The sequence below is a fragment of the Gobio gobio genome (assembly GCF_949357685.1).
Source record: "Gobio gobio genome assembly, chromosome: 9".
Taxonomy (NCBI): Eukaryota; Metazoa; Chordata; class Actinopteri; order Cypriniformes; family Gobionidae; genus Gobio; species Gobio gobio.
In genome coordinates, this window is record NC_137115.1 from 43893641 (window position 1) to 43920027 (window position 26387).

General features: G+C 38.7%; 1 protein-coding gene across 3 annotated transcripts; it reads left to right on the plus strand.

The window, feature by feature from the left end:
• On the plus strand, positions 1-22495 carry pias1b (protein inhibitor of activated STAT, 1b). 3 transcript variants are annotated; one of them, XM_079825189.1, is made up of 15 exons: positions 1-46; positions 7322-7364; positions 7459-7903; positions 11842-11926; positions 12250-12297; positions 12621-12711; positions 13164-13298; positions 13407-13512; positions 15806-15879; positions 16219-16379; positions 17001-17131; positions 18083-18263; positions 18433-18572; positions 19913-19953; positions 20100-22495. In XM_079825189.1, exons 3-15 carry the CDS (start codon positions 7462-7464, stop codon positions 20415-20417), a joined length of 1953 nt encoding a protein of 650 aa, XP_079681315.1. In that variant the 5' UTR covers positions 1-46; positions 7322-7364; positions 7459-7461; the 3' UTR covers positions 20418-22495. The 3 variants fall into 3 exon arrangements, with proteins under 3 accessions (XP_079681315.1, XP_079681317.1, XP_079681316.1); XM_079825191.1 differs by lacking the exon at positions 7322-7364 and having other exon boundaries at positions 14-46; XM_079825190.1 differs by lacking the exon at positions 1-46 and having other exon boundaries at positions 7298-7364.
• Positions 22496-26387: the final 3892 nt, after the last annotated feature.

A 26387-nucleotide genomic window follows, 5' to 3' on the forward strand; every position in this document is an offset into this window, starting at 1 on the left:
ACGCTTGCGCCAGAGAAACAAGATGGCGGAGAGTGCGGAATTGAAGGTAAAGTGTATCCCGCAAATTACTGTCAATACAGCCTTTATACAAGACCTGTTCGGCTATGCTTTCCGTCCGACCTGTTCCCGTGATTGACTTTTGTACGAGCCGTCGTTCCATATTTGATTTAAAAGCGCTTTATGAGCAGTTTTGAGTCCGGTTAAAGAAGCAGTGTTATTGTTATGATGGATCCAGCTAGCTGCCAGCTAACCCGCACAGCTGTCTGCCTGCTGGTGTGAAATTATCCTCCTTCCATCTGAATTGATATATTAATAATGTTAATTGTTATGTTAACGTTTAAATGAGGTGTAAAATAATCCATTGGGCGTCAGAGGAGTCGTTCGTATGTGTGAAGCAGCATGTGGGTGGTGCGTAGGCTGCTAACAGGCTGGAGATTCGGTACTTTGACAGTTAGGACTTCTGTTAACCCGCTTCATGTATAAACACAGACAACTACTCCGTCTCATAACCTAGATAGCTGACAACCAAGACTGAATTTTGGGCGCCATAGAGACGTTTGAACGTTTGCCGCGAGCCTGTCACCTCCAGAAATGCTCTGTTTGTTTGCAGAACACCAGATTTTGAGACTCAATCATCGACCACGGCCTGTTACTTTTAGTTTCTGTGTGTTTTAGTAGGAAGTTAGTGTATGCTTATCTGGTGCTTGCATGAGTGCTGTCTTAGGTTTGAGATGTCCTGCTTTGAGACGTTTTAATGGTGCTTTTTGCCATTGTTGTTTATTTTGATTTTATTGTTTGAATGCCCCACCTGTGTAACTTTAGTCTTGTTTTAATCACGATAGGGATCCCTAGTGATGATAAACAGCCTTTGGTCAGCTGTTTGTTGGTATGCTGTAGTGTTACTTGTGGAGACTTCTAAACTGGCTGTGACTTAGATGGAATACTGTCAAAAGTAGTTGTTGGTTATTTTTAAGGATTTTCCCTAAACAGATAATATGGCCAGGGTTAGGGTTTTTTGTTTCCTTCTCAAAGGCTTTATTTGGCAATAACACGCTGTACATTGATACTCTTGTTGGCAATAAAAACCAGCAATTTTGCAGAGAGCAAAACAGGACGATAAGCATTCGGTCTAAATCTTTAATGGCCTATACTGCTGATAATCCAATCAGCAATGTTTCCTTGGTAAAACTGCTGTTGTGTTTTGTGTATATTAAAGGAGATTTAAGCTGTGCATTTTAGGTGTGTCAGTAGAGGAGGCATTTCCTGGGGTATTGCCATTTAAAAGGTGCAGTGTGTAGTATTTATGAGGATCTATTGACAGAAATGAAATATAAAATAGGCTACAAAACTATTTTTCAGTGGTGTATAAAGACCTTACATAATGAGCCATTATGTTTGTATTACCTTAGAATGAGCCATTTCTATCTATGTACACCGCGGGTCCCCTTACAGTGAAGTCACCATTTTGCGCCGCCATGTTTCTACAGTAGCCCTAAACAAACAAACTGCTCTACAGAGCGCTAGCTACTCTCTGCTGTCTCAGACGATGACATTGTCCTGTGTTGGCCACCGTAGTGCTTCGAAAGGGAGGGATGAGCGGTGGGCAGTTGCAATTCGCAACCTCACCACTAGATGCCGCTAATTTACACAGTGCACCTTTAAGACAAAAATGTATTTTTGTAGTACAAACTTGCTACATTGGAAATTTACAATTTCCTGCTAAAAGATTTATACAAAATATTGAATGGCAACAGATACTATTAGCATTAACTGAACATAATTAGTTTTGAATGTGAATTCAATTTCCATTAATTCTTTTTGTTCCCCAATTTGCTACATTGGACAGTCTAACTCGCAGCATCCCACAATAGACATAATCATCATCATCTTGCCAGTGTTTTATATTATTGAGCCAGAAAACATAAAAATAAATGGATTTTTCTTGCCTTCAATGCTGATTAAAATCAGCATTTGATTTATTTGCTGTCAACGTTCACTGTCTGAAATAACTCATCAAATGTTTAAAAAAAATAAGCTAATTTTGTGTTTAAGGATTTCATGATAAAACTTACACCTGTTGTAATATTTCTAATATAATACGTACTGTGAATTTTTAATACTAGCTGTGACAATTGCATTGAAGACCTGCATCATATTTTTAGTGTATCGGTCAAAACAAAAGGCTCACAATTTACATCACTTCCTGGTGGTTAATCAAACGGTGGTGGTTTTAAAAGCATTGTTAAAACATTGTTATTAATTAAAAGTCCTTTTTCTTCTATTGTTTGTGTAAATTATTGGGCACGGGGAGGTAGTTTATTATCAAGATTTCTGCCTAATTGTAATCATTTATCATTAGTTATAATTCGATTTATTTTAATGTTATTTAGCATCAACGAATCCGTGGGTTATGCAGATCGGAAGCTTGCTTTACGCAGTTACCAAAATGACATCCTTTCAGAGAATTGCTTCCTTTAGATTATGTCTTTCATAAATGAGTCAGGGCTTATGATAACCACACTCATTGAAATGCAATAAACAAAATCAGTAAACTCAATGTTTATTGATTCAAGCAGTTGTTTTACTAAATGCACATTTTCTGTGAAAAAGTATACTATTCAGTTCTTTGCAAGGAGATCAGACCATAGAACAGAGCCTATTCTTGTCTTGCTTTGATGTTTTTGGAAGTAGTTCTGGAATTATCTGAGGGCCTAAAGAGATGATCTGTCGTCATTTACTCACCCTCGTTTGTTCTAAACCTGTATGCAGTTTTTCTTTTAAAAGAGAAATTCTGATGTCTGTGATGGTCGCTCTTTTTCCATCCAGTCATAATAAATGTGTGCTGAAGCTTTCTAGCTTAAACAGCTGCAAAGCAACCTTGCAGGGTTCCCTCGGTCATGTAAAACTATCAAATATTAAAAATTGGGATTTCTATTCTTGGAAATGTAATACAATCTTAAAGGGGTTATGATATGAGAAATCAAAATTTCCATAATCTTTGGATATATAAGGCTCTTAGTTTGTACCATTGAAACTACATTCCTCAAGGTTCAAAGTTTAAAAAAGCATTTATGTAACCAAGCTTTAAAAAACGGTTTGTTTAGATGTTTTGGGAACTGTGACATCACCCAGGCAAATACATTTGCGTATGACTGCCACTAGAGCATGATGAATCGTTTTAAATCATTGTACCAATGGCGTTCGGTCACATAACGGGCGCCGCGTCAAAAGCAAATAGAGCCCATTTTAATCAGGGAAGCTGTCTACAATACAGTATACAAATGCCCGTTCAATTTCTGATGTACTCCACTGTGCTTGAGTCTGCTGACAACAGGACACATTAGAGAATAAAAGAACATTTGCTTTGACAAGTCTTGTTTAAACAGCTTTTTTGAGTCTCTGTAGTACAGAAGGATCCCAGCATTACAAAGAAGTGGATGAATCCGGGATCAGGTCGGAGGATGTTTGTTTAGAGTATTTGACTACAGATTGTTTTGTGAATTTAGGCACAGCGTAGCTATTTGAGGGTTTGCAACTTTGCAAATAAATTCTTTTTGAAAGATGAATCAGCCGACAGTATTGAAAGCAGCTACATCGCAGACCGTAAGTAAACAACGTGTTAATGCATTGTCTGTAAATTACGGTTTTATAGGGATAATATTTTCAATACACTTACTCGTGTGCAAATAGTGGTTGGGTGGTGATCATTTTTTTTCTATGCAATGACGTTAGCAATCATAAGCCATTTGCTGATGAGTCTTAAAGGAGCCTCCCCTTAATAACCTATCATTTCAGACAGAGTGATAGAATGAGGGCTGAAAATAATCATTTATCACATATATATTTGCTTTTTTTGTGAAAGTAAAATAATAGAAAAAAGCCACGTCATGTGAATTTCTAGAAGTCACCATTATTTATATAGTCTTTATACAATACAGATTGTTTCAAAGCAGTTATAGGCCTGGAACACACCAAGCCAACGGTCGGGTAGTTTTCGTGCGTCGGCCAACTAAGTTTTCTCGATGTTTCCGTCGGCTGACGTTGGTCCTTGTCGGCTATTTTTCAGCCGATTCGACATGTTGAATCGGCGTCTGCGCTTGTCAGGCCATCTGATCGTTCTGATTGGCTGTTCTGCTAGCGAACCAGTGCACGAGAAGAGAAAAAACAAAACAGAAGTGACCGTCTGTGTTGAGCGAGATTATGAGGTGCTTTGTTTATATAGGGTATGCAGGATAGCTTTTCCGTTTTCCCGCTTTGAATAACGAAAACAGACTACTGCCACCAGCTGGTACGGAAAGCTATTTACTCTTACGCAGGCGCAGAACGGACGTGCTACTTGGCCGTCGGATGTCAAGCGTTGGCTTGGTGTGTCAGGGAAACTTTGGACCCTGACGCTGTCAACGTGAGGAACTCTGCTGTCTGCTTTCGTCGCTACTAGTTGGTCGGCGTCCTTTTGGTGTGTTCCTTGCTTTATAGTAATAGGAAAATATGTGTTGACGTTACAAAGTTCTTTTTTATTTTTAATTATGAAAAGAATATTGAATTTCAACTTAAAAAACAACTCTAAAAAAAAAGTGTCATTATTCATCAATTTGGTTCAATGTTGTTTCAATTTAGTTCAGTAACAATGTCAAAGTTGCAGATATGAATTAGATCTCAAATTAAAAGCAACTCTATTGAGGATAACAGTGTTTCAGCTCAGGTCAGTTCAGTACTATATTTAAATGCAATCCTATGGCAATTTATGCACAGTTTTCTTTATAATTGTAATTTTATTGAAATTGTGTTATCTTCTTTACATCTGTGACTTTTAGGAGGGCTTCATCTAGTTTTTGTAGAAAACCTGTGCATCATCCTGCTGTTTGTAGAGGTATATTTAACATGTGCTTACAGACACAAGAGACCATTTCCCATAGGCTATCAGTGTCATTGAGAGATGACTTTAGTGTAAATTGTCTTTAAAATGCAGTCAGTAAGATTTGAAAGAAATTAATCTAAAAGTAACAGTGCAAAAGACATTTGTTACAAAATATTTTTTTTCCAATTAAATGCTGTTCTTTTGGACTTTCAAAGAATCAAAAAATCCTGAAAAAAGTAGCACAGCTGTTTTCAATGATGATAATATAATAATAAAAATATGTTTATATTAAATTATTAATAAAAAAAATTCTTGAGCACCATTTGAACATATTAGAATGACTTCACTGAAAACTGGAGTAATGGCTGCTGACAGTTATTTAGAATTGTAATAATATTTTACAATATGACTGTTTTGACTGTATTTTTGATCAAATAAATGCGTCTTTGGAGAGGATAAGAGACTTCTCATGTTTCGCAGACGCAAATGAGGAAACATGGCTCTTATTAAAACGCTGTTATTATTAAAGTACCGGCACTAATAAAATGAGAGCGTTATAATCAGAATTGTCGGATTAGCGGATGTTGTCACTCCGAATGTCTATTTGATGCTTTGTTTTCTTCGAAACACAGATAATCCCTTTGTGTTGTTAGAACTAAGATTAATCGTGGTTTGTTTTTTGTTCTTTTACAAAGAACTGTTACACCCCTAGTTTTTACACAGCTTAAGGTCCACTTATTATTCTTTGTCTTCACAGGGTTATAGGAACCTCATGAGGAGGATGAGCTCATCCTAATAACTGTTTTAACTTAGGAGCGTTTGCTTCCTTCTCTCTGCTGGCTGTTGACTAGGGACTTCAACTGTTGAACTTCACAAAGAGTATACTTTTAGGTTGTGGTGGGATGTTTATTTGATCTTAGAAGTATGAAAAACCATGCTGACTATATGATTTAGCAGAGAGTTCAGGCTTTCCCATGGGTTCTTGACTTCTGATCGCTGTAGGTTTACATTGGGGGCCGTTCCTCACAACAATAGGGCGAGAGCAAGAGTCTCATCATCTGTCTGCATCAGCAGTGAAGCCGTTTATTTGTGTTGGGCGGTGGGGTGGGTGGAAATTAATAAAGAGTCTTTGTGTCAGTATTTGTGAGAACAGTCCAGTTGGCACTTGGCAGTAAACTGGGGAGGGGACTGTGGTCTCTCTGAGGTGAAGAAATATGAGCTTCTGCTGGTCTGTGGTTCTCTTGTTTTCCCTGGAGCTGTTCTCCACTGCTTTTGTTATGAAAACTCACTGGCCCAAGCTCAGGCTTGATTTTTCCCTTCCCCCACTATCTCACCCTCTTCACCACTCAGCCTGCCCATAGATTTTTATAGAATCCAAATGCTGGTACCACCAACACAGCCCTTTATAGTCTCATAATATCCAAGAATGACAGGGGAAGTAAAGTCTGCTGTTCTGCACATGAGGAGTGGCTTTGATCCCACACATGTAGGTGTTAACGTTTGCACATGCTCAAACTCAATACATGGGGCTATCACAATTACAGGTCTGCATCGGAAACGTAACAAAACGTTACAGCCTAAAAATCCCTCAAAAACCTGAAATGATCTGAATTTGGCAAACCGAACTGATTGTATTTTCACTGGTGTACCTTTTGGCCAACATAACTGCGTATGAATTATGGCTTATAATGAATGCTCGTCCAAGACTGAGCCTGAAGCTAATTTAGTCCTAGCCGGCCTACGTATAAATCATAGCTTTTACCGTACAGACTGGACAACCTCACTTTAAACCACCCTCATTAAAAGTGAGACACCTAAACACTAGTTAACCTGAGTTAGGTTGACTGTCTAAGTAGAATGTAAACGATGACTCTGTGATTTCACCTGGGACCTGCCTACTGTCTGTCAGTAATTGCAACACGAAGAAACGGGTTGGAAAATCTGAAAAAAACACTAGTGATCAAAAGATTTAAAAAAACAAATGAATGCTTTTATTCAGCAAGGATGCATTAAATTGGTAAAAAAGTGACAGTAAAGACATTTATGTTGCAAAAGTATTCTATTTAAAATGTGTGCTGTTCTTTGTAACTCTATTTATCATAGAATCCTGAAAAAAATGATTACAGTTTCCACAAAAATATCAAGCAGCACAACCATTTTCAACATTGATAATAATAATAAGAAATGTTTGACTGCTGAAAATTCAGCTTTACCATCACCGGAATAAATAGCATTTTTACAGTATATTAAAATAGAAAACTTACTTGTAATGATATTTAACTGTATTTTTGATCAAATAAATGCAGCCTTGGTGAGCATAAGACTTCTCAAAAACATTCTTACCAACCAACCCCGAAGTTTTGAAAGGTAGTGTGTTAACCATTTATTAATTTCAATTCATAAGAGCATTGTTTGAATTTTAACAGTTTAATAGTTAATTTTCATTTATTTACTCAACCTTAGGCTGTACCAAACGTATGCTGTCTTCATTGATCATCATTTTGGGGTGAACTATTCCTTTAACTTAGTTAAATGCTCTCTTAATTATTTGTTTTGACAATTGCATAATTTCTCTGCTGTTTCCTCTCTTTTAAAAACAGCAAATGGTGATGAGCCTCCGTGTCTCAGAGCTTCAGGTTCTTCTGGGATATGCAGGCCGCAACAAACACGGAAGGAAGCACGAACTCTTGACCAAAGCATTACATTTGTTGAAAGCCGGCTGCAGCCCTGCCGTGCAGATGAAGATCAAGGAGCTATACCGCCGCCGCTTCCCCACAAAGATGGTGTCCCCGACAGACCTCTCCCTCCCTGGCATACACTCCACCTCTGGAGGGGCTCACGCAGGTCTGCCCACCAGCCTAACACAGCTGGGATTTGATGGGCATGGTTCACCGTCTCTACTACCTGTCGCACTGCTTGGGCCAAAGCACGAGCTGGGCCTGCCCCACCTGCCCTCCGCCCTTCATCCAGTCCATCCAGACGTCAAACTACAGAGGCTGCCCTTCTACGATGTACTTGATGAGCTTATCAAACCCACCAGTTTAGGTAAGTATAAGGAATGATCTCTAATGGTGCGTTCACACCGGACGCGATTCGCGCGATTCGCACGAGTGATTTACATGTTAAGTCAATGCAGAGACGCGAAATGGCATTCTGCGGCGCGATTCGCGCGAATGAGGCGGCGAGATTCGCGCGATTGAGGCGGCGAGAAGGACGCGACTTGAGCGTTTTGAACGCGCGATTCGCGCGAAACGCTCAAGTTGAAAAATCTGAACTTTGGCGGATATTTCGCGCCGCGTTAACCAATCAGGAGCTTGCTCTAGTAGTGACAACTAGAGGAGAAAATCTGTATATTAATATCTGGTTCAGACAATATGATTATCACTGTGATAACATTAAATGACATGAAACACAACCCAGTCTCTTTTTGTTAAATGCAAGTTTATGTATGATCAATAATACAAAAGTATAAGTAATGTATAACAAGCTATACATGAAATAAAACAAACAATGCAGTCAAACATTCAAAGTCAGTGCTAGTAGGCTAACGTTACAACTGCAACATACAGTTATAGCCTAAAAATATAAAGTAATGAAACTTATCTTTGCCCTCAGCCTAAACGATTTGCCAGGGAACAAATTATAGATCCATGAGACCAAAGATCGGCCGTTACAAGACGAATTATAGCTCGAGACACACCACAGAGACATCAGAGCCAGCGGTAGACGGCAGAAGGACTGGCCGAGGAAAGGTTGCCCTCGCCGGCTTTCACGTGCGCTGAGCGCGCTGTCCGCTGGAGCTCACAGCTCCGACAACGGCAGATAAAATGTTCAAATAGGCACTGTTTATGTAAATACACCACAGATTTGAGCTTTAAACAACTACATTATCGACTGAAAAAGTCTTAAAACTACGTTTTGTCACACATTAACAGTAGATATGAACAAAAAAAAAGACATGTAAACACAGCCCATGTCAGCCATTTCTCAACGAGACGAGCTGCTGGCGGAAGCCCCGCCCATGACGCGAATTCGCATCTGTTGTGCAGTGAATGTCACGCGCGATTCGCGCGAGTAAACTCAAAATGTACACGCGTCCACCTTCGCGCGAATCGCGTCCGGTGTGAACGCCACATAACTAGGTTGGTTGATTAAGGTTGAATTGTGCTTCTACAGTAATGAATTTAGAAATGCAGCCTGTCAGAGAGTGTTTTGCATTGTAAAGCCCTTTTCAAGAAGTATTCTCTAAATTATTCTCCTCTGAAACATAATTCTTCATCCTGGATGCTCATAAACAGTTTTGTGGCATTTCTATGCTGTTTTAAGTAATTTAGCCCTTGGATTTCTAAATCCAAGAATGACCCCCAAATATGGTCTCCCTTAAAATATAAATTTAGCTCCATATATGAAAGAAATATTATTTATGGTTATACTTTAAGGTTATGTTGTTACAGTGTAGTTACACTAAGCATTGACTAATATTAATTAACTGCTTTTACTTAAAGGAGTAGTTCACTTTAAAAGGAAAATGACCCCATGATTTACTCACCCTCAAGCCATCCTAGGTGTATATGACATTCTCCTTTCTGATGAACACAATCTGATCAAATAAATATCCTGACGCTTCCAAGCTTTATAATGGCAGTGATGAGCTGGCTTCTGTCAGACCGCCTTCCGTATTCAACTTGCGGAAAAAGCACAGCGTATCACTAGAACGTAGCGTAAGTGTTTTGAACTGCGAGAGGCGTTACACTTTCTGCGCAAGTTGAATACGGAAGGCGGTCTGCCGGAAGCTAGATATTTTACTTTATAAAGTTTTACAAACTCAATGGACCCTGTCACTGCCATTATAAAGCTTGGAAGCATCAGGATATGTATTAATATGACTCTGTGTTCATCAGAAAGAAGAAAGTCATACACCTAGGATGGCTTGAGGTGAACTACTCGTTTAATATACGGTTAGACATAGGGTTTGGTTTAGGGTTAGTTGCTTGTAATTATGCATAATTTATTGCTATTACTATAAGTTCATGTACCTACATTACCTTTAATAAAGTGTTATCTTAATTATTATATTTTAAAAACAACAACATAGTTTAGATTAAATAAACTTTATATTTATCATATATTGCATCAATATATCGCTAAAAAAGCATCTGTTTGGAGCTTGTGCACATGATGCTGCCTTAAGACTAACTAGACATTCGGACAGCCCACCGACTAATTGATTTAAAAAAAAACCTGTAGATTTGTACATCTCTTATGAGCAATATGGGCCGCTCTTGAAGGCTTCCCCTCCCCCCATTGATACAAACATAAAGGTGCTCTTCAAGTGATTTATGGCTTATCAGATTGGACAGGGGCCACCTGTGCTATATTTAGTCATCCAGCTCAGGCTAAGAATAAAAGGCCAATATGGAAAGGAAGTGTTATTAAGCACGAAGGCTGCGTTACTGCCTTTTTCCTTTGATAGTTCTCTCTTCAGCAGTTTTAAGTGTTATGTTCTTTCACTGGTTTTTGGTCTTTTACTTGAGATGTTTAGATAACTAGCCTCAGTGTTCTCACTTTGAAGATTTATTCAAGTGCAAGCCTGTCATTGTATTCTTTCAATGGAAATGATTGCCAAAGTGGGTCCTTAAAATCAATGTATGAAGCCAGTCAGGCCAAAAATTGAGTTGCAATATTTCGTTGCTGAGCCGGTGGCTGTTTGAATCAAATGTAGGTCCTTAACCAATGCTTAACTCATTTTGGAGTATGGAAGTAAGCTACCTTATTTCAAGTTTAATTTTCTTACAAGGACTCTTATAGAGTTCAGTTTGAGTGCAAATTGCTAAATAATAACTGCAATGCAAAGTAACATTAGATTGCTTCTCGAGCAACTTCCAGGAAACAAGATGGTCCTTCTTCCATATTGAGTTGAAGCCCCTCGGACTGAACATTCTTTCTAGGTCAATGTGATGAATTTTGAGTTGTTTGAGCTGAGAGTGCAACCAGTGTTGATGGAGCTTTAACAGCACAGAATTGAGTACAGATTAATCATCTGCCAGCATCTCTCCCCACTTCATCGGAATAGATTTTCCTCTTCACATGACTACTCAAGGAAAGCACACCTCTCATTTCAGTCTCTTTCATTGAGTTCAGCCACCTTATGTGTGTGGTGGAGTGCCTGTAAAGGTGCTGATAGAGCTTCTTCTTAACTCTCTCACTCTCTCTTGCTTCTGAAACCCTTGCTTCATTTAAGGAGATTGAGTTATGTAACCCGAGGCTATTTTTGGATCTGTTGTAGAGTTTGGCTTTGAACTAAACCGCACAAGTGTTTAAAGTGATTGCACGGAAAAGGACCAGCAACCTTGTGTCTGTAACTGAGATGCTGCTTTGCTTTCGGTTTGAGATGATTAACTTTACTTAATGTTGGGGTTTTCTTGACTAAAGTTCACTTTCAAATACTATTCTGTTCACTGCTCGGTCAAGGATGCTGTCACGAAATATGCAAATATATACTATATAACCAAAAGTATGTGGGCAAGCAAAAACCATTACAAGGAAGTTCGGTCCTTTTTTCCCTCGTTTTATTTTTCTGGAACAGTTTCCTTTTGAGTAAACGCACCAGACTGAAGCATTTCTTTATGGACTGTACGATACAGAAAAGGCCCTTTCCAAACTTTTGCTAATTCGGAGGCTCGCAATTCTCTAAAATGTTTATCAAAATAAATGCTAAATGAATAAAATGGACTATTCTATGTGTTGCCTGAACTGTGCTGTTTTGTATTAGTTATATTGGTAAACATGATTTAAATTCCTTATATATTTATTTTTTATTTTATAAATGAATTTGGTAGAAATATATATATATATATTTTTGAATTTAACCTTGTATCAATATATATTTTTTTGACTCTAAGTGTGTTCTCTGTCTTTTTATCAATAGTGGTGTGGTGGTTTCTCAATCTTATAAAATCGTCTCCTCTCTTATTGTTTTGCAGCCTCAGACAGCAGTCAGAGGTTTCAGGAAACATGTTTTGCGTTTGCACTAACGCCTCAGCAAGTTCAACAGATCAGCAGCTCAATGTAAGTGCGTGTGTGGGAGGGATATCGAATTACATTGTTGGACAAGATAACATGGTTCATATGTTTGAAATGCCCCAAACTAATTTTGCGTGTCTAATAAATTTTAAATAATGATTTCAGCCAGAACCGAAAACCGGTTGAATTTAAAACAGCTGTTGTGCCGTTTACCTTGTCTTGTTAAGATATCCTTGTCTTGTAGTTACATAGCAGGCGATAGTGCTTATCAGACGTGCCAAGCGAGCAGTCCTGTAGAATGTTTGGTATGCTTTTCTCTCCTACGCTCTATCACACATTCCTTCACGCCCACCCTCTTGTCTCGACAGGGACATTTCTGGGACCAAATGTGACTTCACCGTGCAAGTACAGCTAAGGTATGATAAAACAAGTTTCCAACTAAAGAACTGGAACTTTTTGACAAACTCGGAACATGCTGCTAAAATATTACTTAAGGAGTGTAATTTTACTTGCCACTATTGTTTTTTTAATATCTTATGATTAAAATAGCAAAGTCTTTGCTATTCAAAGTGCTGTGCAGTTGAATATTGTGTATTTTAATATGCTGTGTCTATGTTTTGATTGTCTGTTTTGAGGCTAACATACCCCCATCTTCAGAGCTTTCTTTTGTTTGGGTTTCTGAGAGTCTTGGAAATCTTTCCCACACATTCCTAAAAGAATCTCAACACATATTTTTCAGGTTTTGCTTATCAGAGACAAGTTGTCCTCAGGAAGATCATTTCCCACCCAACCTTTGTGTAAAAGTGAATGGAAAACCCTGTAACCTCCCTGTGAGTCTGGCTTTATTTTTGGTCACAAATCAGCAAGAATCTTTGAGTCCTTCTCCCAATGACAGACAAATAGTTTGAAGCAATGATTAACACATGTATATTCAAGTAGATTTAAAGATAGTTCACCCAAAAATTTAAATTCTGTCAGCATTTACTCACTCTCATGGCGTTCCAAACCCATAATGTTTTCATTCATCTTCGGAACACAGATATTTTAAATGAAATCTGAGAGATTGCTGTCTATCCAATGAAAGTCTATTCACCCAAAACCGACGCTTAAAATCATTCTAAAGGAGATCATAAAACCAACAGAAATACAAAGATTACGTATTTTTTAAAGATTTGTTTTTAACTCCTATAACAAATTAATGTTTTACATACAAAAAAAAGTCTGTGATTTATTGTTCTTGTGCTGGCTGTTTAACTGAATGTCTTATTGTGGTTGTCCTCAGGGATATCTTCCTCCAACCAAAAATGGAGTGGAGCCAAAGCGACCGAGCAGACCCATCAACATTACCTCCCTGGTTAGGTTGTCTACAACAGTTCCCAACACCATTGTTGTGTCATGGACGTCAGAAATCGGAAGGGTAATGAAAGTGAAATCTGTTTGTAATAGTTTTTTGATGGGTCTGAATTTGAAACACCACAGTAATGTTGCTCAGAATGTGTTTCTAAAAGCTGTGTTGCCCATACAGAGCTACTCCATGGCAGTGTACTTGGTCCGACAGCAGTCCTCGTCAGTTTTGCTACAGAGACTACGGTCAAAAGGCATTAGAAACCCAGACCACTCAAGAGCACTCAGTAAGTTTACTCTGAACTTATAACGGTTGAATTCGAGTTATGTGCAACAAACTTCCGTATTTTGTTAAACAGATTGCATTGCTTCAGGTGTAAGATGCCTTCAGAGGACCTACCAAAGATGCCCATCACATATGCAGATTGATATACTTTTTTTTTTTCGTTTTCTCAATCAAACAAAACGGCAACAATAAAAATAACTAGCTATTTAGTAAGGTTAGTCGTATATATAGGTTAATAGTTAGCACATTACCTTAAAAGTAGAAACTGTTTGACCAGCCAGGGACCAGAATCAAAAGATTTTCTGCATGCTCGCCCCAGACCGTCTGGTCAGTCTGGCGTCTTTCCGATTCCGAGCCAGTCCGTTTTGTTGCAAGTGGCACAGGCAATAACGTCAGCTGTGCGTTCTCGCTCTCTTCTCTCCGGCGGTGAAGTGACACACACCCGCCTCCTCTCATTCACTCCGGTTAAATAGTGCTTATATTGCGCATAATTGTACTAATTCCCGTAGGTTTCGTGCTCACACCAAATGCGCATGCACCACTGATCTATATAAGTGGTGTGCACAAGCCCCTTTTAAACAGCTTGTGAGTTGCAAAAAGGACCAAAGGGAGTGGCTTGGGGGGTTAAACGGCCAAATATATACAAAATGATGTCAAAATGCCTGTCTTGGCGAGTATTCAGTTAAACACAGTCAGTTTTGGAATGTAAATAGTTGAGAAAGATAATACATGTTGTGTAACAGTATGTTGGATCCATCCGTCAGCTCTTAAAGTGACAGCAGTCTAATATTCCCGCTGCTGTCTGTCTTGTTAATAAAAGAACAAAAGACAAAGATAATCACTCTCTACTAGGCTTGCTACGATAGTCGGTGTTGCCGGTGTTACCGGTGTCCAGACTCAACACCAGTTACATCACTTGCCCACCGTGGCACCGCCCACCGTCTTTTTGATTTTTTTATAGTAATAAAATAATTTAGTTCAGTTAGAGAACAGACAATACAAATAAAAACTGAACGTATCTGCTTAATAAAGCAGGATCCGACCGTGAGTCTCGGCAGCGGCAGGAGTCATTCATCAGATTTAAGAGGGAGGAGCTGACTGAGATGATCGCGGAAGATTTGGTTTCAAAGCGAAACGTAAAAGCGCCTATTTAAGGGAGTTTGTCATTTGTTTTGTTGTTGTGTTTTTCATTAAAAATAATAGGCTAATGAACCCACAATTCAAGCAACCCGCAGCCGAATTGGCGCTAATTCAAAACCGAAAGTAAAATGTGCACGGCCACACAGAGCGCGCATTGTTTACTTTCGCCTGGCTCCGCAGTGCGAGCCTCCGCGCAACGCTGACAGCGCGCATTTATTTTTGCCGCGCGCACCCTCGCGCTCGTGGCGTGCATCTCAATCATAGACTGATCAATGCTTGATCAGTGCCCTGACTACTGAACTAGGGAACTGATTAAGACGCACCCATGGCCTCACAGAGCGCGCATTTACAGACGAGCTGTCATTCAAGGTGTGTGCGCACTGGCGCATTTTCAGTTCAGAGCAGTTGTGTGCATGTTACTCACGGTTAGATAGAATTAGTGATTTAAAAGCCTCCGCCGGTGATACCGGTATTACCGGTGTTGTCACACATCAATTAACCGGTGGAAAAATGTCCTCACTGTCACATCCCTACTCTCTACTTTTCACTGCATATCTTTTGTAACTTTAGTGTTAAACATTAATCTTAAATGAAAGAATCTTATTTAATTTATTTAATGAAGACTATTGAGTGTCTATTGCATTTATTCTTATTTTTTTACTGACTTTTTACTTTTGGTTTCAGAATCGGCAAAAATCGGTATCGGTAGGTCACACAAATAAATCGGGAATTGGCCAAGAAAATTGCAGTCGGTGCATTTCTACTTAAAAGTATATAGATATCTTTGTCAGTTCATACTGCTGTAACACTTTCTCCGACAAGCGGATACAATAATACCCGTTTTCCTGTTTGTTCTTGTGACGTTCAGCGTAAAGCCTATTAAACCTTTTCATTCTGAATATTATACACAAAGGCACATTTCTGCCAGTTTCAGTATTTTGGCATGTTTTCTTTGGATTTTCTGACATTCACCTATGATCCCATTTTACATTGGCAACTATTGTTTTAAAAAAAAAAAGCGATGATCAAAATCAAGTGTTTTTTTTTTCAATAACCTACGATGTTACAAGTCTTATTTGAGCTACCTGTTCAGTGTCAGAGAATATTGCCTGTAAAAAGACTGATTATTTTTGCGTTCTGTGCCTTCTCTTCAGTCAAAGAAAAGCTTACCGCCGACCCAGACAGTGAGATTGCCACAACCAGCCTGCGAGTCTCCTTACTCTGTCCGGTATGTAATGGACCCTCAACCCTCAATTAAGTTTTTATTCCTCTCAAGGGATTCTGTTAAACCTTGTGACATTCCTTTGGACACAATTGCATTAACCATTTTGTCAGAATAATGAAGCTCAGCTTCTTTTCACCAAGGCCACCAAGCCCTGCTTATGACTCTCTGACTTCCCACATTGTGTTCGTTGTCATTTTAATAATTTTGAGTGATGGAGAATAAACCACAAGCCAGCCATTTAGGAATGAGATACAACTGTATAATCATAATTCAGTTATAATGTTTGAAAGCAATATGTGGCCATATAATGTATACTAACATAATGTGTGTCCATCTGTGCAGCTTGGAAAGATGCGGTTGACGATTCCCTGCCGAGCGCTCACCTGCTCGCACCTGCAGTGCTTTGATGCTACGCTCTACATCCAAATGAACGAGAAGAAACCCACCTGGGTGTGTCCGGTCTGCGACAAGAAAGCCCCATATGAGCACCTTATTATTGACGGGTCAGTACTGGTCTCACCTTTCTCACCTGTGATTGTGGACCATCTGAAATCTACAAAAGCTTTTTATTTTGCTTTAATGTACCTGTAATTGCCTAATGTGTATAAGCATCTATACACTACTGTTCAAAAGTTAAAGGATGGTAATATTCATATGTTTTTGAAAAGTATCTTAGGCTTAACAAAGCTGCATTTATTTGGTCAAACTACAGTAAAAACTGTAATATTTTAAAATGTTATTACAATTTAAAAGTATTCTATTTTAATATATTTCAATAATTTAATAATAATTCTTTCCTGGGATGTGATTGTTTTTAACAGCCATTACTCCAGTCTTCAGTGTCACATGACATTTCGTATATATGCTGATTTGCTGCTCAATAAACATTTCTTATTATTTTCAATGTTGAAAACAGTTGACTGCTTAATATTTTTGTGGAAACATTCTAAATGTCTTCACTGTCACTTTTGATCTATTTAATGTGCCCTTGCTTTATGAAAGTGTTATTTTCATTAAAAAAAAAAAAATCTTACTGACCCTAAACTTTTGAACAGCAGTGTGTGTTTGTCAAAATTGAAGTCTTGGCGAAGTTGTTTATTTTTAAAGGTGTTTTTTTAAAACAGGTTGTTCATGGAAATCCTGAGCAGTTGTGTGGACTGTGATGAGATCCAGTTTAAAGAAGATGGCAATTGGTCTCCTATGAGATCCAAGAAAGTGGTACAGGAAGTGTCAGCATCGTCAAATGGCATTGATGGTATTACCACAAATACTGTTATATATGGTATGAGTAGGGCTGGGCGATATGGCCAAAAAAAATCACGATCATTTGCTATCAGTCGAGATCGATAATTATCACGATAAATCTTTAATTTGTTCAAGTTTAGTGCCTGCTACAGACTGTGGTTTCTGCAGTCCTATTAGATCATTGCAAATCACACTGTACGACATCAATCTAATGAACTTGGGTACAACATGTATGTAGACTGTACAATGATGATACCTATTGAATCGTAGGTTACGACGAGTCGGTATAGAAGAATAAAATGTCATCAGCATGCGCTAGTGGTAAACAAATAGAGCTAGATGAATCGCACTTTGGCTATTGTGGTTTGGTGTGCTGAAAAAGAGGAGGTGAAAGAGGAGAATATGGACACAATCATGGCTAGGGAAAATAGGCCAACTTGGCACGATCATTTTGCAACTCTATCTTGAGGCAAGTAGTTTTAAGTTTTAGCGTCATGTTGTGTTGATCAAAATGCCATTTCATGTTGCATTTTTATTGTCAATAGACAGATCATTTTTGCTCCTGAGGGAAAGTTGTAGAAACAAGACTAATTGTGGTTTTAAACTACTCTTTATTATAATAACCCACATTTAAAGGGTAAATCCATGGTAAGTGATGGTGATTTGTAGATTGAAAAGCCTTCTAACTGGATCATTTGTGGTAGAAGTTCTTTTGGCGCTTAGACTTTTTATCAATCTTTTGTTATCATTTCTTTGAGGAAAATCATATAGCGATAATTATCGTTATTGTTTTATCGCCCAGTCCTAGTTACAAGTTATGGAGACTATAGACAGTTGTGTCTCAGTCCTGTTGTAAAACGTGTAGATTTTTGCATGGTGCCGTATTAAACATAAAATGAGATGGTCTTGACTTGCTTTTTGATTCAGGGAGGTCTTGTTTTTTTATGCTTCTCTCTCGTAGACTGTCGGTCGTTTGTGACGGACCACAGAAACAGTTCGTCCCACAGTAGCAGTAAGAAAGTGGAGGTGATTGACTTGACGCTGGACAGCTCCTCAGATGATGATGATGATGATAATGACGAGCCTCCACCTAAAAGAGCCTGTCCATCTCTATCCCCCACCTCCCCACCTGTCAACAAAGGGTGAGAATTGTATTGTAAAAATGTATTTGTGATTTATTTCTTATAAATGTCACTTGGATTCATATTTTGTCATATAATGGACATTTTGAAATGTGGTTTAAATGTCTAGATAATGTTGAAGCCTCTGTATGTTACTTCACTTTTCTTTTTGTTTTGTTTTTTGCTGTAGAGTGTTGAATCTGCATCATCAGGCGTCTCCACTGGCACGGGCTCCCAGCATGCCGGCAATGGAGACAAACTATATCCCTCCCCCTCCTCCTCTCATCCAGGATTATCGTCACTATTACCACACAGCCAATGACCTGTCAGGTACTGGAATCATTCCAATTATATAATATTTTCATTTTTAATAAGAGTGTGCCTACTAGCTGAAATGGCACTGTTCATCTTGACGACCTCATTTGTTCATGCTCAGTTGAATTGGTGGTCATTCAGCTACACTTCCTTTCAAAAATTTGGGATCGGTAAGATTTTAAAAGAATTGAAAACTTCTCTTATGCTCTCACTGCTGCATTTTTTAAAATCAAATACACAGTAAAAACAGTAATATTGTGAAATATTACAACTTAAAAACAATTGTTTTCTATTTTAATATATTTTAAGATGTAATTCATTTTTTTGATGGCAGAAATCATTCTTATATGCTGATTTGTTGCTCGAGGAACATATTATAAACCGTTGAATACTTAATTTATTTGTAAACTGTGATACATTTTTTTCAAGTTTATTTGATGAATAGAAAGTTCAAAAAAGCACCATGCATTTGAAAGGAAAATTGTTACATTTATAAATAGAGCTGCATGATTCTGGATAAATTGAGAATCACAATTTTTTGTTTAAAATAGAGATCACCATTCTCCCACAATTCTGAATAGGCAACAAAACAAAATAACTTTACTAGAGGTTCTGACAAAATGTTAATTACTACAGTCTATTAAAAAATATTTTATTAATTTGAATGATTTTGTTTGTTTTTTTAACAGTTTGAATGAATGATTCAATGACTCAATCAAATAGACTTCACTTGCCGTTACTGCATGAATCAGTGTTTCAATCTCTTGAATGAACGATTCAATGACATACATATTTTTTAACAGTCACTTGTCGCCACCTACTGGTGTAACAATGTAATTGATACAATATTTATGTGATGCTTCAAGTTATTTTCAAAAGATGATTTACTCTATTTTGATCACTACTGTGGTTAATATCCGAATTATAAACTTTTATCCCAGTTCTTATGTGATAATTTAAATGATTGCAAGACAGAAATAATGATAAGACTGTGATTAAAAAGACTGTGAAGCTGTTTCGTACCTATACAGCAGTGCCAGTGCAGATCTGAATATTCGCTGTGATCGTACTTGTCAAAGGTTTAAAAGTTAGACAGGCGAATCGTTGTCATTTAGGCATGAGATTGCATTGGTGTTTGATTTGGGATTGTGATCTTTTAACGATTGATCGATCGTTCAGCTCTAATTATAAATATAATCTAGCAATATAATCGTAATGTACATTAAATCAGGGATTTATTTTTATTTAATCCAATGAACAAAGTTTTAGGATTTTAAAATATGTTGTGACTTGACATTTCTTGGTCAGGTGTAAGCAAATTTATCCCAAACAACTTTTTTTTTCTTTTTCTACAGATTTGAATTTCTTCTCATTTTTACAAGGGGACAATCACCAGGTAGGTTCACTCTCTGAAACAGCAGCACATCACTGCTAGAGGGCAGCATTGTTCTTAAACAAATGTGCCGAATGACATGGGTTTAGTGCACTAGGGCCGAGATCCGACTGAGAGAGAATTAAACAAATAATGTGTCCCCTTTGCAGCATTATAACATGGTCATGGCCGCTGCAGCCGCCGCCTCAGCCTCTGCGTCAGCATCAGAAGACCATGAGCTGCTGCTGAACCGTTTCATGCCCTATGGTTCCTCTCAACTCTTCCTGGAGCAGTCGGGGACGCCGGCGAACAGCTCGCTAGTGCCTGCCAACGGCAGTGGGGGCAGCAGCAGCGGAAGCAGCAGCAGTCTGGTGTCCTCCAGCAGTCTGAGAGACAGCCACCCACACACCAACGCCTCCCGTTCGCGCTCCGACGCCGCCGCCTCAGTAATATACGGCTCCATCCCTGATGTCATATCACTGGACTGACCACACTGGGGCGCCTTGCAAACGGACAAGCTTTTATCACAAACAGCTGGAGGGCGGAGAAGGAGTTTTGTGCACTCGTGATACGATTTAGACATGAATGGGATCGAAGGATTGGAGGAGAGAAAAAAGAGAACAAAGACTTTTGTAAAGAGAAGAATAAAATTGCTGTGTACAGAGAAGAAAAATCTATTTTCAGTTTTACTTTTGTATATAAACAATAGGACGCTGCCTACCCAGTGAGTGACTTCAGTTGGTATTTTCTCCATGGATACTGAAGATGTTTTTCACTGCTCTGTGTGTTGTTCCTTGATTATCTTATTCTGTAACTTTTATACTTTTTGCTATTTTATTTCACTTCCGATAATTATTTTAGTCACAGTAATAGAATGGCAGTCATCGACATCAGTTTTATTTCCGAGACTCTTTCCCTCAGCCATTGTTTGATCAGTGAGGGAGCATCACATTATTTAATGCCATTATCCTGTGCAGGTAATTTATTATTGCTTTAAGTTATGTAGGATGTATGCTGTACAGAAGCATTCCCTTATGCCAATACAGAATCTAGCCACGACATGCTTGAAGAGGCGACAGAGGTCACATCTTATTCCAGTTGCACATTCTTTCTCATCCATTACCACATCGAGTATGTATGAAGCGGAATTTATAGACATCAGTGCCCAGATTTGCTGGTTTAGTACCTGAGGTAAACTCTTGTACTTTTTCTTTTCACGTTCTCCTATCCTTTGATGTTTTTGGTCTGATCTACACCTCAAAATCGAGGTGAGGTTTGCAAAAACAGCGCCGAGGGTATCGGACACTATAGTATACCTCATGTTGCAAAGATGACTGAAAAATAACCCGAAGGATGTTGCAGTAGCCGTAGTGCAGACAGATGATTTCCTCAAGACAACCTTACAGAAGTGTAAGATCCAGATTTGGTCCCCAAGATTCCAGCTATCAAAACGGCTTTCTTTCAAAATGATTTCGATTCGGTGTCTTCGGTCTCTTCCAGTGGCCCCATTTTAAATGTCGAGAACACCATGTTTTGAAATTGTCATTTTCTCGAGGTCTGTGTTTGGGCTACAATTGAGATTGGAACCAACCGTTCCAACGCAACCATTATCTAATCCTAGCTTTATAGGTTTTGAAATTGTGCTTGGAAGGTGACCTTATTGCGACATAATCTGTGCTGTCTGTTTTCATCTGTGTAAAACTGAATTTATTTATTTTATCTATATATTATATTTTTACTATCTGTTTGATCATGCATTTATTTCGTAATTATTTCAAGAGCTCTTAACACTTGCTTTGCATTGTACAAGTAGCTAATTACGTGTCATGGTCTCTTCTTCTCTCGTATTTGTACTATATGAGACATCCGAGGCATTAATTCCACAATCGTACTTGCTGTGTCAGAAATGAAACCATTTTAAGGATAAAAGCCAGCTGCGTGAGCACATCCTCTGGCTTCGTTGTGAAGTGACAGCTGTTTTGTCATTGATTGTCCTGCATTAAAACAAGGATGTGGAACTGCTAATGTTGGACCTGGGCGAACGTTAGCGCATACTTTTAAACACTCGATGACAGCCAGTGCACAGTCCGCTAACCTTTCTAAATGAGTGACTTTTGTATTCAATGTTGAAAATTAACAATTGGATCGATGAACCCATGCTTGTTTAATTTATATCTTTTTTACATTTGCACTGAGTTACATAATAGCACACGAAATTGAGACGGCCGTCATTCTTCACAAATTTCCCATTCGACATTGCACATTTCATGTGCCCACTGAACCGCTACGTCCTTGAAGTAAACCACTAGACAGTCGGTCTGTTATAGCTGTACCAATAACTGGCAAGTATGAACTCTCTGCCTTAAGTTCTTCTCTTACTGTATGGTACGCTATGAGAGAAACCATTATGTACAGGAAACCAATACCAGTTTGTACAAAATATTATATGAATTATTTATTATTTGAATTGGGATACATTGTTTACTTAATGAATGTTACTTGTTTATGTAGAGAGCGGTTTAGCTGTAATAAAACAAATACATTAAATCTTTTCTATTTCTGTCTTATCTGTATTTTGGTCTTTATTTAGCAGAATGCTAAATCCATAGAAATTGTCTATTGAAATCGTTTGCGTTCCTATTATTCTTCTTCTTCTGCCATGGGAGTCTATGGCAGCCCATAGAACCGCTTCCGGGAAAGTTATGAAATTTGGCACACAGATAGAGGACAGTCTCAACTGTCACCATAGCAAATTTTGAGTCTCTAAACTAATCCCTCTAGCGCCACCACCTGTCCAAAGTTTCACTCGTGTTTATGCTAATAACTTTTGAACCCTAAGGGCTAGAAACAAAATTCTTTTTTTTCCTCTGATTCCTTAGCTTACGGCAATTCGGCTCGTCCAGACAGTTCGTCTGATTTGCACGAAAATTGAACCAGATCATCTTCAGGCAGTGCCGACCAAAAAGTTATGGAATTCAAGTTGATTCGTCAAATCGTTTTCGATAGATGCGCAAACAAATTTTACGTAGCGGTTGCGAAAATACACATAAGGCTATATCTCCGCATCTCTTTATCGTATTCAATCCAAACTTGGTACATGTCATCACAAGCATGACCTGAAGTGACATGCAGCGTTTCGGCGCAGCACCAACTACTGGTCTGGAGATACAAAAAATTGCTATTTTTGCTTATAACTTCGGAACCGTTTGTCCTAAAAGTGGTCTCGTTAGATTCGGGACGTCCTGCCGAGTCGACTGATATCCAACTTGACCATATCGGCCATTTTGGCTTATGTATTAAAATGCTGTATTTTATGAACACATGGACAGATTGTTACAAAACTCGGTATGGGTCATCACCACGATGCCCTGAAGTAGCCTGAGAAGTTTCAAAACAGCGCCACCAGGTGGATATTTTTTTCAAATGCTTATAACTTTGGGTGTGGTTGACTTATTTTCATGGGAGTAACTTTTTTTGTCTCCAGAATCCTTGCCGAGTCCAACGATACCAAACTTGCCAGGTTTCGACACATGGTTTGTGCAGCGTGGTAATTTAGCGCTTAAAATCATTAGCTGATATCTTTGAAAATGCTAGTCCGATCGAGACGAAACCAGCGTCAGAAGTTCGAAAACATAGGTCGATAGCCAAACGCTAATACCCAAATGTCAAAATATTATAGTAAGGGGGAGTAAAATCCAATCAAAGTCAGATGTCAGTCATTTTTTATGTGTTTTTTCATATAAATGTCTACAACTCCAAAACTACATGAGATATTTTCACCAAAACGTCGAATTCAACAGATTTTTTTAATAGTTGTTATCTCGGCCAATATTGTCCTGTTTATGTTCATGTTTATGTTCAAACAATGTTTATGTTCATTGTAATGTTTTGTGCTTTGAAACATGAGGTAGTTTAACAACGTCTCTTGTCTTGTGACTCTTTGCAAACTATGCTGTGTGCACTCATGTGTTTTAAAGGAGTGGAGTTCAGAAGTTTGAAGAATTTTTGTGTAATGATCGGGTGATGTATGCCCTAAAACTGAGAGTTGGACGTTCTAACAAGGAGGCTAAAGGCTGCACTTCCATGGCCACAGGTGTATAAAATCAAGCACCTAGTCATGCAGACGCTTCTACAAACATTTGTGAAAGAATGGGTCGCTCTCAGGAGCTCAGTGAATTCAAGCGTGGTACCGTGACAGGTTGCCACCTGTGCAATAAGTCCATTCTTGAAATTCCCTCACTACTAAATATTACACGGTCAACTGTTAGTGGTATTATAACAAAGTGGAAGCAATTGGGAACAACAGCAACTCAGCCACAAAGTGGTAGGCCACGTAAAAACACAGAGCCAATACCTACAGACCTCCAAACTTCGTGTGGCCTTCAGATTAGGGTTTGAGATACGTTTTCTCTCGTTTGGTGGGTGTGTCAAATATGTCAGCCCAATCAACAGCAACATGTATATAAACCATGCGGTATTAAAGAGACAGCTCACACAATGGGTCCAAGTAAAGTTGTTTACAAATGTGTCCGCTGCAGCTCAGTATACCCAACAATTGAAAATATTAGAAGACGTGATTGTCGTAAGAGTTTTATAGTACAAATATAGCATATCAACATGATGATGTAGTTGTTTATATTTTAAGCTTCATTGCAAGGCAAGTTTATTTATATACCAAATTTCATACACAATGGTAATTAAGTGTTTTACATAAAAATGAGAAAGAAATTACAAGAAAAAAGTAAGATCTATAAACAAAATGATTTAAATTAGAATTGTAAAGGGCAGTGATTGCATGTATTTTGCTGTAGTAAACACGTATTTATAATGATTTCATCAGGCTCTGAAAATTCTTCAAAAAGAACACAAAGAATGGCCTTCTCAGCTGCCATAGTTGCAACACTTGCGTCATCAGAACAGGGTGTTCAACGCAGCACCGTTTCCATTTAAAAAACATTTTGCAACGTTTTGTCGGGTCTGAACGCAGCCCAGGTGCTCCAGTCACTTCCATGGCCACAGGTGTATAAAATCAAGCACCTAGTCATGCAGACACTTCTACAAACATTTGTGAAAGAATGGGTCGCTCTCAGGAGCTCAGTGAATTCAAGCGTGGTACCGTGACAGGTTGCCACCTGTGCAATAAGTCCATTCTTGAAATTCCCTCACTACTAAATATTACACGGTCAACTGTTAGTGGTATTATAACAAAGTGGAAGCAATTGGGAACAACAGCAACTCAGCCACAAAGTGGTAGGCCACGTAAAAACACAGAGCCAATACCTACAGACCTCCAAACTTCGTGTGGCCTTCAGATTAGCTCAAGAACAGTGCATAGAGAGCTTCATGGAATTGGTTTCCATGGCCGAGCAGCTGCATCCAAACCTTACATCACCAAGTGCAATACAATCGGATGCAGTGGTGTAAAGCACGCTGCCACTGGACTCTAGATGTGTGGAGATGTGGAGAGATGAATCACGCTTCTCTGTCTGGCAATCCCATGGATGAGTCTAGGTTTGGTGGTTTTCAGGAGAACGGTACTTGTCTGACTGCATTGTGCCACGTGTAAAGTTTGGTGGAGGGGGGATTATGGTTTTTCAGGGCTTGGGCTTGGCCTCTTAGTTCCAGTGAAAGGAACTCTTAATGCTTCAGCATACCAAGATATTTTGGACAATTTCATGCTCCCAACTTTTTGGGAACAGTTTGAGGAAGGCCCCTTCCTGTTCCAACATGACTGCACACCAGTGCACAAAGCAAGGTCCAAAAAGACATGGATGAACGAGTTTGGTGTGGAGGAACTTGACTGGCCTGCACACTGACCTCAACCCTATAGAACACCTTTGGGATGAATTATGACCAGATGGCAAATACTAGCCCTCTCTCCAGTCCCACATGTCTCAGAACTCAAATAGCCTATTGGCTGCATATAAAATATGAGCCTTTATAGACATATTCTTGCGTAAAGAAAACACTGTGCTTATTCAAACAACAATATCTTTATTTACCCTTGCAAGACTTTCCTAATAAATATGCAGGAATAAACCTGGTGTCCTCTGTGACTCCTGTTCATTCCGACAACAAAGGACTTGAATGCAACAAGATCACAATCACGACTTCTGAAGTGGGAATTAACCCATTTCCGATAGCACGTGAAGGCAGCATCATGCACCTGCACTTGCCTGTCTTTGCACGTAAAACAAGTGCACAGGTACCTCTGGATATATAGAATCACATGGCTGGAGGGGAAACCGCTGAGAGAACCTCTTCAACACAACTGATCACCGCCAGTGTAAACTAATTTAACAGGGTGGACTCTAACAGAGTGGACATTCTGACCTAAATGCAGCCACTGCACAGTGTCTAAGCAAAAAGAAAAAATATATATATAGAAGGTTCATCTGAATTGCATGGACTTTAAAATTGATTTTTCTACTAACTTTTTTAATTTTAATTTCTTTCCC